The 17,045-nt window shown below is 44.8% G+C and overlaps 1 protein-coding gene across 8 annotated transcripts in view; it reads left to right on the top strand.

Moving 5' to 3' along the window:
- The window catches only part of LOC115130445 (supervillin-like), a 135,764-nt gene extending 118,930 nt beyond the window's left edge, over positions 1-16,834 (top strand). For 6 of the 8 annotated variants that reach the window (XM_065019565.1, XM_065019564.1, XM_065019563.1 and 3 more), the window contains 14 exons: positions 271-446; positions 1,441-1,594; positions 1,864-2,066; positions 2,255-2,337; positions 4,459-4,613; positions 5,174-5,279; positions 5,525-5,732; positions 6,166-6,299; positions 6,394-6,549; positions 8,000-8,143; positions 12,188-12,309; positions 14,141-14,296; positions 14,669-14,689; positions 15,080-16,834. In XM_065019565.1, coding sequence (XP_064875637.1) covers positions 271-446; positions 1,441-1,594; positions 1,864-2,066; positions 2,255-2,337; positions 4,459-4,613; positions 5,174-5,279; positions 5,525-5,732; positions 6,166-6,299; positions 6,394-6,549; positions 8,000-8,143; positions 12,188-12,309; positions 14,141-14,296; positions 14,669-14,689; positions 15,080-15,166 — 1,905 coding nt within the window. In that variant the 3' untranslated portion in view covers positions 15,167-16,834. Of the gene's footprint in view, positions 1-270; positions 447-1,440; positions 1,595-1,863; positions 2,067-2,254; positions 2,338-4,458; positions 4,614-5,173; positions 5,280-5,524; positions 5,733-6,165; positions 6,300-6,393; positions 6,550-7,999; positions 8,144-12,187; positions 12,310-14,140; positions 14,297-14,668; positions 14,690-15,079 lie in introns of those variants that run through there. The other 2 variants (XM_029661600.2, XM_029661606.2) reach the window with 2 other exon arrangements.
- Positions 16,835-17,045: the final 211 nt, after the last annotated feature.

The following is a 17,045-nucleotide window of genomic DNA, read 5'->3' as shown; positions in this document are numbered from 1 at the left end:
ACAGCGAAAACCCAAAACCGACGATACACCACAAACGTAACACAATGAGCCCGCACAAACACCAGCGGGCAAAACAAACTTAAATAACACCCATCCCAAAACCCCAACAAGGAACAGGTGAAAACAATTTGACAAAAACAAACGAAAAGGAAAAGGGATCGGTGGCAGTTAATAGACCGGCGACGACGACCGCCGAGCGCCACCCGAGCAGGAAGGGGAGCAGGAAGTATTCGTGACAGATTGCCTCCTCTCTGCTCTGCTCTCCTATAGGTGTTGGTGTTTGACTTTGGCAGTGAGGTGTACGTGTGGCATGGTAAGGAGGTGACTCTGGCCCAGAGAAAAGTTGCCTTCCAGCTGGCTAAACACCTGTGGAACGGAACCTTCGACTACACAAACTGTGACATTAACCCCCTGGACCCTGGAGAGTGCAACTCACTCATACCCAGGTATGGCTCACAGACACTTATACTCAGGTATGTTTCAGACACTCATACCCAGCTATATATCCACTCATATTCTGTCTCCCACACAAACATGCAACACACAAAGTATAATAATTACCATGAAAACATTTCTCTTTAAAGTCCACCACTTTCAGTTAATTTGCATTTACAAATAACTTTGAGCTGCCTTCTTAAAACCACCCAGGTGAGTACAGGTTGTACAACATGCCCCCCTCCAATAGGTACCATAGCCAAGTATTCCACTATGTGTAAACAGCTAAGAGGCTAGGGGAGACTCCTATAAATGGGCAGGAGTGTCATCGTGCCACTCTGCACGAAACAACCTGTCTGCCTCTATGCCCATGGACAAGTTGGTAGGCTTCTTTAATCACACTTGCCAGGTTGTCATTGGAAATATGAAATAGTTCTTAACTTATATGCCTGGAGAAATAAAGGTTAAAATATTTGTTTCCTGTGTTTTATTTCATATTGTACAACAGCTGTGAAAACTAACACTGTAAAACTGTGAAAACATTTTGTCAGTGTTATTTCCTGATAGTTGCTGGTTGAAAATACAATCTACACAGGACCTTCTAATCAGCAGGTTTGAATGTGCGGGTGTTTTGGCTCTCCGTAGTGACATCATCATGAGGTAAATTGGTTAATAGACCAATAAGAAAGAGTTTCTTTCTGCTAATAACAGCTAGTTTTCCCCTCCCCACTCAGACCACTCTGAAAGTCCTAGCAAAATTAAAGCTTGAGAAATAGTTTTTTGCTTAAATATTTTTTGCCATTTAAATAGAAATATTTTACAGAAATGATATTGATATACAACTTCTGCATTGGACCTTTAAATAACATTTCAAATTAATAGCCTCTGTCCTCTCCACCTCTACCTCTACCTCTCCCATTCCAACTCTTTTACCTCTCCTCTCCCATTTCAACTCGTACCTTTCCACCTTTCCACCTGTCCTCTATCTCCCTCTGTCGAGTGCAGGAAAGGCCAGGGCCGTCCAGACTGGGCTATGTTTGGAAGGTTGACGCAACACAATGAGACCACCCTGTTCAAGGAGAAGTTCTTGGACTGGACAGACTCCAAGAAGAAAGGTACCATCAAGAACGGCCATGAGCACCTCAACGAAAACAACAAGGTACAGCTCCAAATAGTTTTTAACATATTTTATTTTGTTCACCTCCTTACAACCCTTTGTCCTGTAGCTTCTCAAGCATTCCTTATTATAAAGTAAGCCATACTGGCCAAATCATACAAAATTAGACAAGACAACAAAACCTAATTCTGTTCCAACAACCCATCGCCCATTTCCACCTCTCCTCCCTCACAACAACTATCACACGCATCTTAACCTCCCTACTCACCCTTCTCTTCCTAAACCCTTTTTGTTGCTTTCCCCTCCCCCAGGAGCAGCAGAGCCCGGAACAGAACATGATGCGGGCCTATGATGCCTCCCTGATGCTGCCACTGCTCCAGACCCCGGTTCGTACGGTGTTGGATGGGGTGGACCTGGGCCGGGGCTATGGCCCGGTGGCGGGGGATGACCGCAGGCACTTTGAGATCAGCACCACCGCTGTGGACATCTGGCACATACTAGAGTTTGACTACAGGTGGGTGTGTATGGCTGTGTAGCAAATGGCACCATATTCCCTACATAATGCGCTACATGTAAAGTTCTGAGCAGGGCCCATAGGGTACTGTATAAGGAATAGGGTGCCATTTGGGATGCGTACTATGTGTGTGACGCTGTGCGGTTGGGTTAAAGGACAATTGAAAAAGTATATCTCATATCCTACAGCCGGCTGCCCAAGCAGAGCATCGGACAGTTCCATGAGGGAGACACCTATGTGGTGAAATGGAAGTACATGGTGAGCACAGCAGGTTAGTATCGAGCCACCGTTGCCCACATCTCTGCACCATCACACACCACAAAGTTCTCTTTCTCTCGCTCTCTTTTTATTTTTTCATTTTTTTTGTCTCTCTTTTGCTACTGTCGCTGATGACACACCCGAAACCAGTGCAGGAGTTTGAAATCTGGATTTTACCTCGGTTATTTAACGGAAAGACACCCTGTGTTCCTCTCTTAGACTGAGCACAACTGACCTTTGCGTAAGCTTGAACATATCCTCCTTGATTTATACACTTTTCTTCTCCATGTAAAGACCATATAAAGATTGCCCCCCCTCTCTATGTTAGGGTAATAATTAACCATCACATAAACTCATGGCAGGGCCAGCCCAGTGCACCCAAACAGTAATTCATATAACTATGAGTGGGAAGAGAGTTTGAAAGGGGCGCTGGCAAGTGGCTGTGATTAGTTTTATTGGTTAGCAGTAGTGCGGCTAGTTCTCTTCCGCACAGAGAGAGGGAGAGAGAGACCATAGGACCTGTCAATGTATGGGCTGCTAAACATGCCAGCCGATTACAGTAATAGAGTATCATCTTTCATAGTACAGAGATACAGGCACCATTGTCGTGCGTATGATTTGACATATACACCGAATGTGCACAAGGGGTGCTATTCAGAAAAAGAAAAATAATAATAATAAAAAAATATATACCGTTCCAGTCAAAAGTTTGGACACACCTACTCATTCCAGGGTTTTTCTTTATTTTTACTATTTTCTAATATATTTTAGGTTCTTCAAGATAGCCACCCTTTTCCTTGATGACAGCGTGGCACACTCTTGGCATTCTCTCATCCAGCTTCACCTGGAATGCTTTTCCAACTCATCCCAAACTGTCTCAATTGGGTTGAGGTTGGGTGATTGTGGAGGCCAGGTCATCTGATGCAGTACTCCATCACTCTCCTTCTTGGTCAAATAGCCCTTACACAGCCTGGAGGTGTGTTGGGTCATTATCCTGTTGAAAAACAAATGATAGTCCACTAAGCGCAAAACAAATGGGATGGCGTATCGCTGCAGAATGCTGTGGTGGCCTTACTGGTTAAGTGTGCCTTGAATTCTAAATAAATCACAGACAGTGTCACAGCATAGCACCATCACACCTCCTCTTCCATGCTTCACGGTGGGAACCACGCATGCGGAGATCATCTGTTCACCTACTCTGCGTCTCACAAAGACACAGAGGTTGGAATCAAAAATCTCAAATTTGGACAGATTTCCAACAGTCACCTGGATAATTTTTTTGCAAATGTATTCAAATGGAAATATGACTTTTACATAAGTATTCTGACCCTTTATTCAGTACTTTGTTGAAGCAGTGATTACAGCCAACATTTTTCTTGGTTATGTTTCACCGTCTGGATGGTGCCAGGTCTCCTCCAGTCGTGACTCTTTGGCATTTAGGCCGAAGTGTTCAATCTTGTTTTCATCTGACCAGATGTTTCTCATGGTCTGAGAGTCCTTTAAGTGCCTTTTGGCAAACTCCAAGCGGGCTGTCTATGTGCCTTTTACTGAGGAGTGGCTTCCGTCTGGCCACTCTACCATAAGGGCCTGATGGGAGAACCTTCCAGAAGGACAACCATCTCCACAGAGTAACGCTGGATCTCTGTCAGTGACCATCGGGTTCTTGGTCACCTCCCAAGGCTCTTCTCCCCCGATTGCTCAGTTTGGCCAGCTCTAGGAAGAGTCTTGTTGGTTCCAAACTTCTTCCATTTAAGAATGATGGAGGCCACTGTGTTCATGGGAATCTTCAATGCTGCAAAACGTTTTTTGTTACCCTTCCCCAGATCTGTGCCTTGACACAATCCTGTCTTGGAGCTCTATGGACAATTCTTTCGACCTCATGGCTTGGTTTTTGCTCTGACATGCACGATCAACTGTGGGGATATAGACAGGTGTGTGCCCTTCCAAATCATGTCCAATCAATTGACTTTACCACAGGTGGACTACAATCAAGTTGTAGAAACATCTCAAGGATGGTCAATGGAAACAGGATGCACCTGAGCTCAATTTCGAGTCTCATAACAGTATGTCACAACTATTTATAGTTGCTCATTCGAGTTGTTTGTGAGTCCATGTCTCTGTCTGTTGATCCTAGTTGGGAAGAGGCAGAATCCGGATGCGGTGAGGAGCGCAGGAGCTGGGAAGGAGAAGTGTTCCTATTTCTTCTGGCAGGGCCGGAATTCTACCGTCAGTGAAAAGGGGACGTCAGCGCTAATGACTGTTGAACTGGACGAGGAGAGAGGAGCACAGGTAGTGTGTGTGTGCGTGCGGGCGGGCACGCCAGGGGAAAATGACTGCCCCCTCTCATTGAAGTAAACGGCTGTACTGCAGGCATTGTTAGCAGAAAACAGGATCCCCATTATAGTTCATGTAAAAATCTTTTTTTAAAGACAATCATGGTACCAATAATTGCTTCTATTACCCCAGATGTATGTCATTGAACCGATTTTATAAAAAATAATAATAAAAAATGCATTCAGAAGAAGTTATAAGGACAATTTAGTTACTAATGGCAGCCTGCAGTACCCCGCACGGCCTTCAACTTTAGTGACTCAATGAGAAGGGGCGGCACTAATCTAGCCTACAATGTCACTTCCTGGAGTAGCTCAAACTTTTCATGTTATGTCTCCATGAGACGCACTTGATCTTAACAACCATTTGGCTTCAATGCGCTGTTGAGTCTTCACATAGGAATGAATGGTGTCACGTCATCGATGTCCATTCATATATATACAGTCATCGGTGCGTGTGCGTGCGCCTGCCTCCTTGTCCGTGTATGTATGTAACCACTCTCTCCTCTGCTCTTACAGGTCCAGGTGCAGCAGGGGAAGGAGCCTCCATGTTTCCTTCAGTGTTTTAATGGAGGGATGGTGATCCATGCAGGGAAGAGAGAAGAGGAGGAGGAGAACTCACAGAGTAAGTTACCATCCACACCTTTCCCTCTCATGTGTCTGTACGTTGTGTGTATGTTCGTGTTTGTTATATTTGGCAACACTTTACCTTAAGTTGCCCCTATACGTACCTAACTGCATAGTATTAACTGTAGTAACAATGTTTCGTTACATAGAAACTGCTATGTAATTACACTTTTATAGAGAGGTATAGGTTATTACAATCCCAGGGCATCATCTTTCTCACCTCTAACTCCTCTCCCACATCAGATGACTGGCGGTTGTATTGTGTGCGGGGGGAGGTCCCAGTGGAGGGCCACCTGCTGGAGGTAGCATGCCACTGCAGCAGTCTGCGCTCCCGGACCTCTATGGTGCTTCTCAGCGTCTCTAAAGCAACCATGTACGTGTGGCACGGCTGCAAGGCCCAGCTCCACACCCGCGACGTGGGGTGCACTGCCGCCGACAAGATCAAAGAACAGTGAGTCCCAACATTCACAACACTTTACAATGATTTCTTTCCTAGTATTCTGACATGGCAGGCCGAAGACGGCACATTCATTCTCCCTGACATGTTATTGTCCAGTTGGGGTTAGGGTAATGGCCTACCGTGCCTGTGTTAGAGGTCAAAGTGCACATCATGAAGGCTGATGTTGAGCACTCGCTGATATGATTTGTTTGAAGTCTAAATAATGTTGGTCTCCAATCCAATTGAATAAATTGATCTCATTAGTATAACTGTGTTCAATAAGACTGGGTGTAAGTCTTTTAACAGTGTGCGCGCATGCATGTCATGAGTGTGTGAGCCATACAGCACCTGGGAATGAATGCTCCAAGGTCAACGGGATTGATGTCACAGTTGGTGTAGTCGAAGGTTACGTTCCACAGGTGTTTAGCCAGTTGTTTTTATGCAGGTGTCCGTTGGAGGCAGGGCTCCACAGCAGCAGTAATGTGACCATCCATGAGTGTGACGAGGGGGCGGAGCCTACGGGATTCTGGGAAGCTCTGGGAAGGAGAGATAGGAAGGCCTACGACTGCATGCTCCAAGGTTAGAGTGCTTTTCTTTAATTAAGGGTCTATTTCTGGTAGTCCACGATCCTCCTGGTTGGTTGATGTGATGACCTTCAACCTTTGATCCACAGATCCAGGGAAGTTCAACTTCACCCCTCGTCTCTACCAGCTGAGCAGTACGTCTGGAGAGTTTGTTGCAATGGAGTTCTTCTACCCAGCCAGAATAACAGAGGAGGTCAACTCACTGCCCTTCCTACAGGAGGACCTCTACACTGCCTCTCAACCAGGTACTGTACAGGATATACACACACACACACATACAATCTAGGCTTCGGTGTATGGTATAACGTCATATTTCGAAATACCGATGGTATGATTTTCAATACCATAAATGTTTTTAAGATCTAAGGTGTCAAATGTAATTATATCCATCTCAGTGCTCCAGCTATGCATTTGGTTTGCTAACTTGCTAGCCAACCAAACGTATTGGTTACAGCAGAGACATTCAATCCCTTCCTGAATCAAGATCCCTGTTGCCTAAATTGTTTTGTGCAAAAAAACAACAACAGGGATTATTATCCAAGTGGGATTGATAGTCTCTTCTGTAACAAAGAAGCTTGGTTACAGCTTGACATCTAGCCACTTAGCTAGCAAGTTAGCAAACCAAATGCATCGCTTGAGCCCTGAGTTGGATATAATTTGACACATTTTAGATTTCTTATAGTCATACTTCTAATTACAGTTTAAGCAATTGCTTATACTCAACCCCCCCCCCAAACATTTTATTTATATATATACTGTATGTATGTATGTATGTACGTACGTACGTACAGCTTGCAATTGCTGTGCGCTTTTCTGCAAAACTGCAGTTAATGGAAATTATTTAGTATATTTTTGAGATATATCTAGTTCTAGAAATGACAGTATATTTCATGGAGACCTAATCTTAACAGAAAGCTAGTCCTATAGCGATGACCCCAATAATATAACTCCATAGAGATACACTAGCTACCGTGGCTATTGCAGGTTGATTTGCAGCAAAAGGAGAAAACCTACACTGAACATAAATGTAAACGCAACATGTAAAGTGTTGGTTTCATGAGCTGAAATAAAAAAATACCAGTAATGTTTTATTCGCACAGAAAGCTTATTATGCTCAAATCTTGTGCACAAATGTGTTAATATTCCTCTTAGTTAGCATTTCTCCTTTGCCAAGATATGTGTGACATATCAAGAAACTGATTAAACAGCATGATCATTTCACAGATGAACCTTGTGCTGGGGACAATAAAAGCCAACTTTAAAATGTGCAGTTTTGTCACACAACACAATACCACAGATGTTTTGAGGGAGGGTGCAATTGGCATGCTGACTGCAGGAATGTCCACCAGAGCTGTTGCCAGAGAATTTAATGTGCTTTTTTCTACACCAATCAGCCTCCAATGTTGATTTAGAGAATTTGGCAGTCCAACCGGCCTAATTTTTTCAATGTACTTATTATTATTATTACATGTTTTAAATAGCGCCCCTTGTGTGCACATTCAGTAATACCGTATACCCCAGTGTAGTACAGACACTGTATGATGATCTGAAAATCGCGATACTGCCCAACCCTAATACACATACACTAACAAATCTTACAACATGGCTAAAGACTACACTACAACATGTCACATAGATTTGAGCTCTCATTGTGTATGTCTATCATGACATCACTTCCTGTTCATCTTCCTGTAGCCCTCTTCCTGGTCGACAACCTCCACGAGGTCTACCTGTGGCAAGGCTGGTGGCCCCAGGACAGCGAGAGCCCTGGCTCTGCCCGTATCCGCTGGGACGCAGACAGGAAGTGTGCCATGGAGACGGTGCTGCAGTACTGCACAGGTACTTGAACACTATTTTATTTTTTAAATTTAACCTTTATTTAACTAAGCAATTCAGTTAAGAACAAATTCTTATTTACAAAAAAATAATAATAATCTAAATATAGGACATAACACACATCATGACAAGAGACACTACATAAAGAGAGACCTAAGACAACAACATAGCAAGGCAACAACACACAACACACAACACAGCATGATAGCAACACAACATGACAACAACATGGCAGCAACACAACATGGTAGCAGTACAAAACATTATTACAAACATTATTGGGCACAGACAACAGCACAAAGGGCAAGAAGGTAGAGACAACAATATATCACGCAAAGCAGCAACAACTGTCAGTAAGAGTGTCCATGACTGAGTCTTTGAATGAAGAGATTAAACTGTCCAGTTTGAGTGTTTTGTTGCAGCTCATTCCAGTCGCTAGCTGCAGCGAACTGAAAAGACGAGCGACCCAGGGATGAGTGCGCTTTAACAAAATGTGAAAAACCTTTAACACAATGTGACTGGCAGAATGGGTGTTTTATGTGGAGGATGAGAGCTGTAGTATATATCTCATATAGGAGGGAGTGGGTTTTATAAATAAGCACCAACCAGTGGGCCTTGCAACAGGTATACAGAGATGACCAGATTACATAGGACTATAGAGTGCAGTGATGTGTCCTATAAGGAGCATTGGTGGCAAATCTGATGGTCGAATGGTAAAGCACATCTAGCCGCTCGAGAGCACCCTTACCTGCCGATCTATAAATTATATCTCCATAATCTAGCATGGGTAGGATGGCCATCTGAATCAGGGTTAGTTTGTCAGCTGGGGTGAAAGAGGAGCGATTACGATAGAGGAACCAAGTCTAGATTTAACTTTAGCCTGTAGCTTTGATATGTGCTGAGAGAAGGACAGTGTACCATCTAGCCATACTACTTGTACTACTTGTACCTCAAGCTCTAAACACTCAGAGGTAGTAATCACACATGTGGGGAGAGGGGCATTCTTCTTACCAAACCACATGACCTTTGTTTTGTAGGTGTTCAGAACAAGGTTAAGGGTAGAGAAAGCTTGTTGGGCACTAAGAAAGCTTTGTTGTAGAGCGATTTACACAAAATCCGGGGAGGGGCTAGCTGAGTATGACTCTCATCTGCATATACATGGATGAGAGAGCTTCCTACTGCCTGAGCTATGTTGTTGATGTAAGAGCGTGGGACCTAGGATCGAGCCTTGGGGTACTCCCTTGGTGACAGGCGGTGGCTAAGGCAGCCGATGTTCTGACTTTATACACTGCCCTCTTTGAGAGAGGTAGTTAGCTTACCAGGCCAAAGACTCCTCAGAGACACCAATATTCCTTAGCCAGCCCACAAGAATGGAATGGTCTACCGTATCAAAAGCTTTGGCCAAGAAAATAAAAATAGCAGCACAACATTGCTGAGAATCAAGGGCAATGGTGACATCATTTAGGACCTTTATTCTCCTTTATTAACTGTTTTCTATAACTACTTGCTGTTAGACCCACAGGGAGAGATCTGCTCCTTAAAGTAACTAACTTTGGCCTTCCGGACAGCCTGAGGGAACTTATTTCTCATTTGCCTGAACGAGAGCCAGTCAGCCTGAGTATGCGTGTGCCGAGTCTTTCGCCAAATGCAATTCTTGAGGTGGACTAACTGTGCAAGATCAAGGTCGAACCAGGGGCTGAACCTGTTTTTCAGTTCTCATTTTCTTTATGGAGGCGTGTTTGTTCACAATATCTCTCAAAATATAAAAAAAGAAAAACAAACAAAATAAACCCTTCTAAGATAAAAAAAAAATTTTTAAAAAGTGTTGCTATTGACTTAGTTGTGTTTGAGTTTAATGAATCTTGCTCACAGATAAAACTGAAGAAATACAGAATTTACATAATAAAAAAATTGCTAAGCAATCACTTCAACTACATATTACACGACATAAATAGAATACGAATACTACTTAAAACATTACAGGAAATGTTTTCATGGTGGAAACAAATGTCGAAATGTGATGTTGAAATGTCGAAATGTTAAAAAATATAATTTTAGGGAAAACATTTATGAGCTCGAGTTGTTGTTCAAGTCTGACAATAGTGGTTAGAGCGTTGTTTTTCAGGCGGTTTGTAAGTGCACTTATACAGGACAGTTTGTGGGTTGTTTTCAGAAGCCTGGTCGTGTAGTTGCCTCTTTTTGGAGGGAGCAGGTCATGCAGAGGGTGTTCAAGACATTTCCTTCACCAGGTGCACTGTAGCCTGCTCTGCAGTGACGGTAGCTGTGGTTAGACTGCTCCACCTCTGGAGATGATCCACAGGGCCCTCCTCTGCACCCTGTCAAGTTGGGCCTGCTGCTTTTTTGTTGCGTCCAACTAACACTCCACCGTACTCCAGACAAGGCCTGACCAGTGTAGTGTAAAATGTGACCAGATCTTCAGTGGGTAGGCCATTTCTGGCAAGAACAGTCGAAAAGTGCAGGCGTTTTGAGGCCTTCCTCACTGACTGCTCCACATGTGTCTCACCGCTGAGGTTAGAGTCTGGATGAAAACCAAGATAGTTGGACGTTGTTACCACTTGTACTTCCTGTCCCCCTAGGATGAGTGGTGAAGGTTGTCTCTTAAAAATCATATCCGGATTTCCAGACTTTTCCTCATTTAAGAGCATGTTGTTGGATGTGTCCCACACGTCCAACTGGTTTGCCTCCAAGCCCATGGATGTGTTCTCCTGGATGTTGTTTAGTGGTGTGGCTCGGGACAGCCCTGCATTCTGCATACCCAGTGTCCAGAGTGTCACTGAAGACAGCGTTTCTGGTGTGCCACAAGGGGCCATGGTCTCACCATATCGGTTTCTGCTTCATATGTCCACCCGAGGCCACCTCTGATCAAGGACTGAAAGTGCCATTCGCCATCACCCTCTGCCTTCTTCCGGTGGTGTAGCTGTGGAGCCAGACTAGTAACCTGGACAGTTCAATGTCAGGAGCTTTGCGTAATCTACTCTATCAAAGGCTTTGGACAAACAGTAACACCCTCACCCTTGTTTGGTTTTCTGGAGTTTGAAGATGTCAGCCAGGAGTGTTTGGATTTCACAAGGCAATAGTATTGCTTGGCTTTGGGAGGTAGGCAGACTGGTTCGTGGACTCAGAGAGGACTGTTGGCATGAGTGTTTTCATGATGAAGCTCTTCTGGATTTTTCCAATGCATGAAGTTAGAGATGGGCCTCCAGACACTCATTCATCTCATTGTACATGGGTTTGACACTTTAGGTATGGGACACACATTGACAGTCTTCCAGGAAGCAGGAACAGTCCCCTTCCTGTAGGAGGTGTTAACAATGTGTGCGATGACAGGGGCATGGTCTTTTAGTAGCCAGGCTGGAATGCCATCAGGCCCACATGCTTTCCTTGGGCTGAGTCTGATCAGAGCTTGCTTTATCTGGCCGTTGATGCACAGCTCAACCTGCCTGGTAGGCATGGGCAGGGGGACGGTGGCGAGAGGTTTGGTGCTTGTCCATGCCTCAGCGAAGAAGCCATTTAAAACATCAGGCATGTCGTCTTCAACTCCCTCGACCTGTATGTTCTATCCTGATGTTTTCTTTGGTTCCAGTCCTTTGTTAATGAAGTCCCACCATTCCTTTTCTTCTTTAGGTCCTGGAGCTTAGTTTTGTAGTAGTTTTCGTTTGTTTCCTTGATAAGCATTTGCACTGTGTTTTCTCCATTTCATGGTTTTCCCCATCTGTTGAACCGTGTTCTGTCTTTTCCTGATGGCAGCCTTTATTTGTTCAGTCATCCAGAGCTTCTCCCTAGTGTTGTTGTTTTTCTTATTTATGATTGGCATGCATACATTCAAGTTCAGTTTGAATGCAGGAGTTGAACGTCACCACATTTGCATGAACGCTCTCCATCTCATCAGTGGCATACCAGTCAGTACTGGCCATACATCATGCCAAGGATGATATACCTTGTTCTAGGTATATCATCAAAAGAGAGAGGGAATGTGGAACTGTTTGATTTATACTAAACATAAAAAATGTTGCCCCCCCTCCACAGAGAAGAATGAGAAGAAGCCACCCAAGGCGTATCTGATCCATGCAGGACTTGAACCTCTAACCTTCACCAACATGTTTCCATGCTGGGAACACAGAGAGGACATAGCTGAGATCACTGAGAGGGTGGGTCACCTATCCATCACCTGTTTCCCATCCCATCCCATACCCATTACACCAAACACATCCCTATCGCCCACGTAAATATCCATTAGATCTACACTGCTCAAAAAAATAAAGGTAACACTAAAATAACACATCCTAGATCTGAATGAATGAAATATTCGTATTAAATACTTTTTTCTTTACATAGTTGAATGTGCTGACAACAAAATCACAGAAAAATTATCAATGGAAATCAAATTTATCAACCCATGGAGGTCTGGATTTGGAGTCACTCAAAATACTCAAAATTAAAGTGGAAAACCACACTACAGGCTGATCCAACTTTGATGTAATGTCCTTAAAACAAGTCAACATGAGGCTCAGTAGTGTGTGTGGCCTCCACGTGCCTGTATGACCTCCCTACAACGCCTGGGCATGCTCCTGATGAGGTGGCGGATGGTCTCCTCCCAGACCTGGACTAAAGCATCCGACAACTCCAGGACAGGCTGTGGTGCAACGTGGCGTTGGTGGATGGAGCGAGACATGATGTCCCAGATGTGCTCAATTGGATTCAGGTCTGGGGAACGGGCGGGCCAGTCCATAGCATCAATGCCTTCCTCTTGCAGGAACTGCTGACACACTCCAGCCACATGAGGTCTAACATTGTCTTGTATTAGGAGGAACCCAGGGCCAACCGCACCAGCATATGGTCTCACAAGGGGTCTGAGGATCTCATCTCGGTACCTAATGGCAGTCAGGCTACCTCTGGCGAGCACATGGAGGGCTGTGCGGCCCCCCAAAGAAATGCCACCCCACACCATGACTGACCCACCGTCAAACCGGTCATGCTGGAGGATGTTGCAGGACGTTCTCCACGGTGTCTCCAGACTCTGTCACGTCTGTCACATGTGCTCAATGTGAACCTGCTTTCATCTGTGAAGAGCACAGGGCGCCAGTGGCGAATTTGCCAACCTTGGTGTTCTCTGGCAAATGCCAAACTTCCTGCACGGTGTTGGGCTGTAAGCACAACCCCCACCTGTGGACGTCGGGCCCTCATACCACCCTCATAGAGTCTGTTTCTGACCGTTTGAGCAGACACATGCACATTTGTGGCCTGCTGGAGGTCATTTTGCAGGGCTCTGGCAGTGCTCCTCCTGCTCCTCCTTGCACAAAGGTGGAGGTAGCGGTCCTGCTGCTGGGTTGTTGCCCTCCTACGGCCTCCTCCACATCTCCTGATGTAGTGGCCTGTCTCCTGGTAGCGCCTCCATGCTCTGGACACTACGCTGACAGACACAGCAAACCTTCTTGCCACAGCTCGCATTGATGTGCCATCCTGGATGAGCTGCACTACCTGAGCCACTTGTGTGGGTTGTAGACTCCGTCTCATGCTACCACTAGAGTGAAAGCACCGCCAGCATTCAAAGTGACCAAAACATCAGCCAGGAAGCATAGGAACTGAGAAGTGGTCTGTGGTCACCACCTGCAGAACCACTCCTTTATTGGGGGTGTCTTGCTAATTGCCTATAATTTCCACCTGTTGTCTATTCCATTTCCACAACAGCAATTGAAATGTATTGTCAATCAGTGTTGCTTCCTAAGTGGACAGTTTGATTTCACAGAAGTGTAATTGACTTGGAGTTACATTGTGTTGTTTAAGTGTTCCCTTTATTTTTTTGAGCAGTGTATATTGCAACCAACTCCTCCTGTTGCCGACTTATTCCAGACTGATTTCCTCCTGGCCAGCCCGAAGTTTCGAATTGGCAACCCTCAGGGTACTGAGGATAGGGGTGGGATTGATTTCGAAAGTGTGTGTACTGACCACAACATTTATTTACATCTTTGTGTGTCCCAGGAGGCAGAAGTTTGTAACCAGATAATTCTGGTAGAGGATGTGTTGGCACGGCTGTGTAAGACCACCTACCCCCTGGCAGACCTGCTGGCACGGCCCCTACCCGAGGGAGTCGACCCCCTACGCCTGGAGATCTATCTAGACAATGATGACTTTGAGGTGAGGCCACGTCCACACCTACGGTACCATCAGCTCCCTGGTGAATTATAACTTTTTTGTCTAGGTTTGCCTTGGCTCAAACCATATTATTAGAGGTGTGTCTACTCGATCTGTGGTTGAGCTATGTTTGCCTACAATAATGAGACTCTCTCCAGTGTGTGTGACAAGGGATCATACTGGAACATTGTACACTGATAGTCAAGGTCTAAAACAGTCCTTCTTTCTGAAATCCATACAGTAATCACATGGAAGTGTCCTTCAGTCTCCTTGAACTTTTTGTTGTCTGTTTTTATGTACATAATATGTTCTCCATCCCTTCATCGCCTTCTGTCCTCATTTTCTCTCTCTGGCTCATGTATTTACCTCTGCCAGGGTGAAGGGGCTTATGGGAAGGTGAGATCTTTGAATTGAGAGCACAGGTGGCCCCAGATATGTACACAGCGTCCTCACTTTGACTAACTACATCATCCATAATCCTGTGTGTGTTGCTTTCTGTCTCACCTCCCTCCTCAATCTGTGTCTGGATCAACACACTCTCACTCTGAACCTCTCTTGCATGGTTTGGTCTGTTTCAACTCACTAAGTAATAGCTGTGTGGATTTCCTGCACTAGATGCTCCTGGAGTGATGAACTGGACCAATGACCATGTTGTGACCTTGAATTTTCTTGTGAATATTGTTTTTTGCAACTCATGAGTATAAGGAATTTCACAAGAGTTGATATAGCGGTTGACAGATTTTGTGTTTATTGTGTGGTAACAATGTGTATTTGGCCCCCCTGTAGAAAGCTCTGGAGATATCGAGGGATGAGTATGAGGTGTTGCCAGGTTGGAAGCAGGTGAACGTGAAGAAAGCCAAAGGATTGTTTTAGTACGTTGGACAGAAGGCTAGCCCACCGGATGACATCATCAGCAAGCGACGGTCAGTGCATCGTGGTTCAGTTGTAACAGGAGCCCACCACTGAGAACTCTTTAATTTAACATTTCACCACTTCATCTCCGGACTGGAGAGGGCTTGGGAACACACACTTCTGAGAACCCTACCCTGGTTGGAGGGAGGGAAGAGGAAGAGAGACGCAGTGGTGGAAGGAGTGAGGATCAACAGAGTTGTGCCAGCCTCGTGTATAGTTTTCTTCTTTTCTTCTTTTATTTGTATGTGTTACCAGTTTTGTTTTGTAATTCTAAATGTAGGTAGTTCAGAGGTGTGCGAGTGAATGTTGAGTGGATGTTTGTAATGTGTCGGCACCCGGCTATTTAAATCCACACTGTGTGTGTGTGTGTGTGTGCTCGTGTGTGTGCTCGTGTGTGTGCTCGTGTGTGTCGTGTGTGTGCTCGTGTGTGTGCTCGTGTGTGTGCTCGTGTGTGTGCTCGTGTGTGTGCTCGTGTGTGTGCTCGTGTGTGTGCTCGTGTGTGTGCTCGTGTGTGTGTGTGTGTGTGTGTGTGTGTGTGTGTGCTCGTGTGTGTGTGTGCTCGTGTGTGTGTGTGTGTGCTCGTGTGTGTGTGTGTGCTCGTGTGTGTGTGTGTGTGTGTGCTCGTGTGTGTGCTCGTGTGTGTGCTCGTGTGTGTGCTCGTGTGTGTGCTCGTGTGTGTGCTCGTGTGTGTGTGTGTGCTCGTGTGTGTGTGTGTGCTGTCGTGTGTGTGTGTGTGTGTGCTCGTGTGTGTGCTCGTGTGTGTGTGTGTGTGTGTGTGTGTGCTCGTGTGTGTGTGCTCGTGTGTGTGTGTGTGTGTGCTCGTGTGTGTGTGCTCGTGTGTGTGTGTGCTCGTGTGTGTGTGCTCGTGTGTGCTCGTGTGTGTGTGTGTGTGTGTGTGTGTGTGTGTGTGTGTGTGTGTGCTCGTGTGTGTGCTCGTGTGTGTGTGTGCTCGTGTGTGTGTGTGCTCGTGTGTGTGTGTGCTCGTGTGTGTGTGTGCTCGTGTGTGTGTGCTCGTGTGTGTGCTTGCGTGCTCGTGTGTCTGTTTGTGTGTGTGCTTGTGTGCTCGTATATCTGTATGTGTGTGGGTGTGACCATGCTTTTACAGTATCGCCCACACAGCAGTTTATCTGCGAGCAGGAGAACCACTCTGTTTGACACACCCCAAACAGACTCTCTGCAAGCTGTTCTTTGTGCATTAGAATAAATCATTTATATTTATATTTACTCCATATTAGGAATAAAAAGCCTTTTGAGTATTATCTGTGAGATAAGAAATTAAATACATTGTATTGTTATTCATGTTGAGGTTGTCATAGGTTGATAAGTAGTTGGACAATAATGCTCCTTTCCCAAGAGACTGTACATGTCACCATTTTATTGAACAAATCATGTATCTACTACATTCTGAAGTGTCTGTTGTCATTGCTAGGCTGTCCTGCATCATTCAGGTGCTCAGATTGAAGAGAATTGTTGTATTTTACAGGCATGAATTTACAGAATCTTATAAATTCAACATTGTATAGTGCCTTGCTTTTATGTACAGTTTATATATAGAACAATATTAGTCTGTGTTTTAAAGACTCTCTTTGTGATATAAAGGATATTAGAGAAATAAACATTGAAATTAAATCTAAGGATGTTGTTTTACATCTTTATCACCTGAAATGGTCTAAATGGATATGTCACAAATAGCAACCTATTCCCTTCATAATGCACAGCTTTTGAACAGAACCCTATGGGCCATGGTCAAAAGTAATGCACTGTATAGGGAATAGTGTACCATTTGGGACATACACATAGTTTCTTTAATCCCTTGGCTTTCAGTTTCCATATAATGCCT

This window comes from Oncorhynchus nerka, linkage group LG6, assembly GCF_034236695.1.
Source record: "Oncorhynchus nerka isolate Pitt River linkage group LG6, Oner_Uvic_2.0, whole genome shotgun sequence".
NCBI lineage: Eukaryota > Metazoa > Chordata > Actinopteri > Salmoniformes > Salmonidae > Oncorhynchus > Oncorhynchus nerka.
Note: the sequence above shows the minus strand (reverse complement) of the source record. Positions and strands in the feature narration are given on the sequence as shown.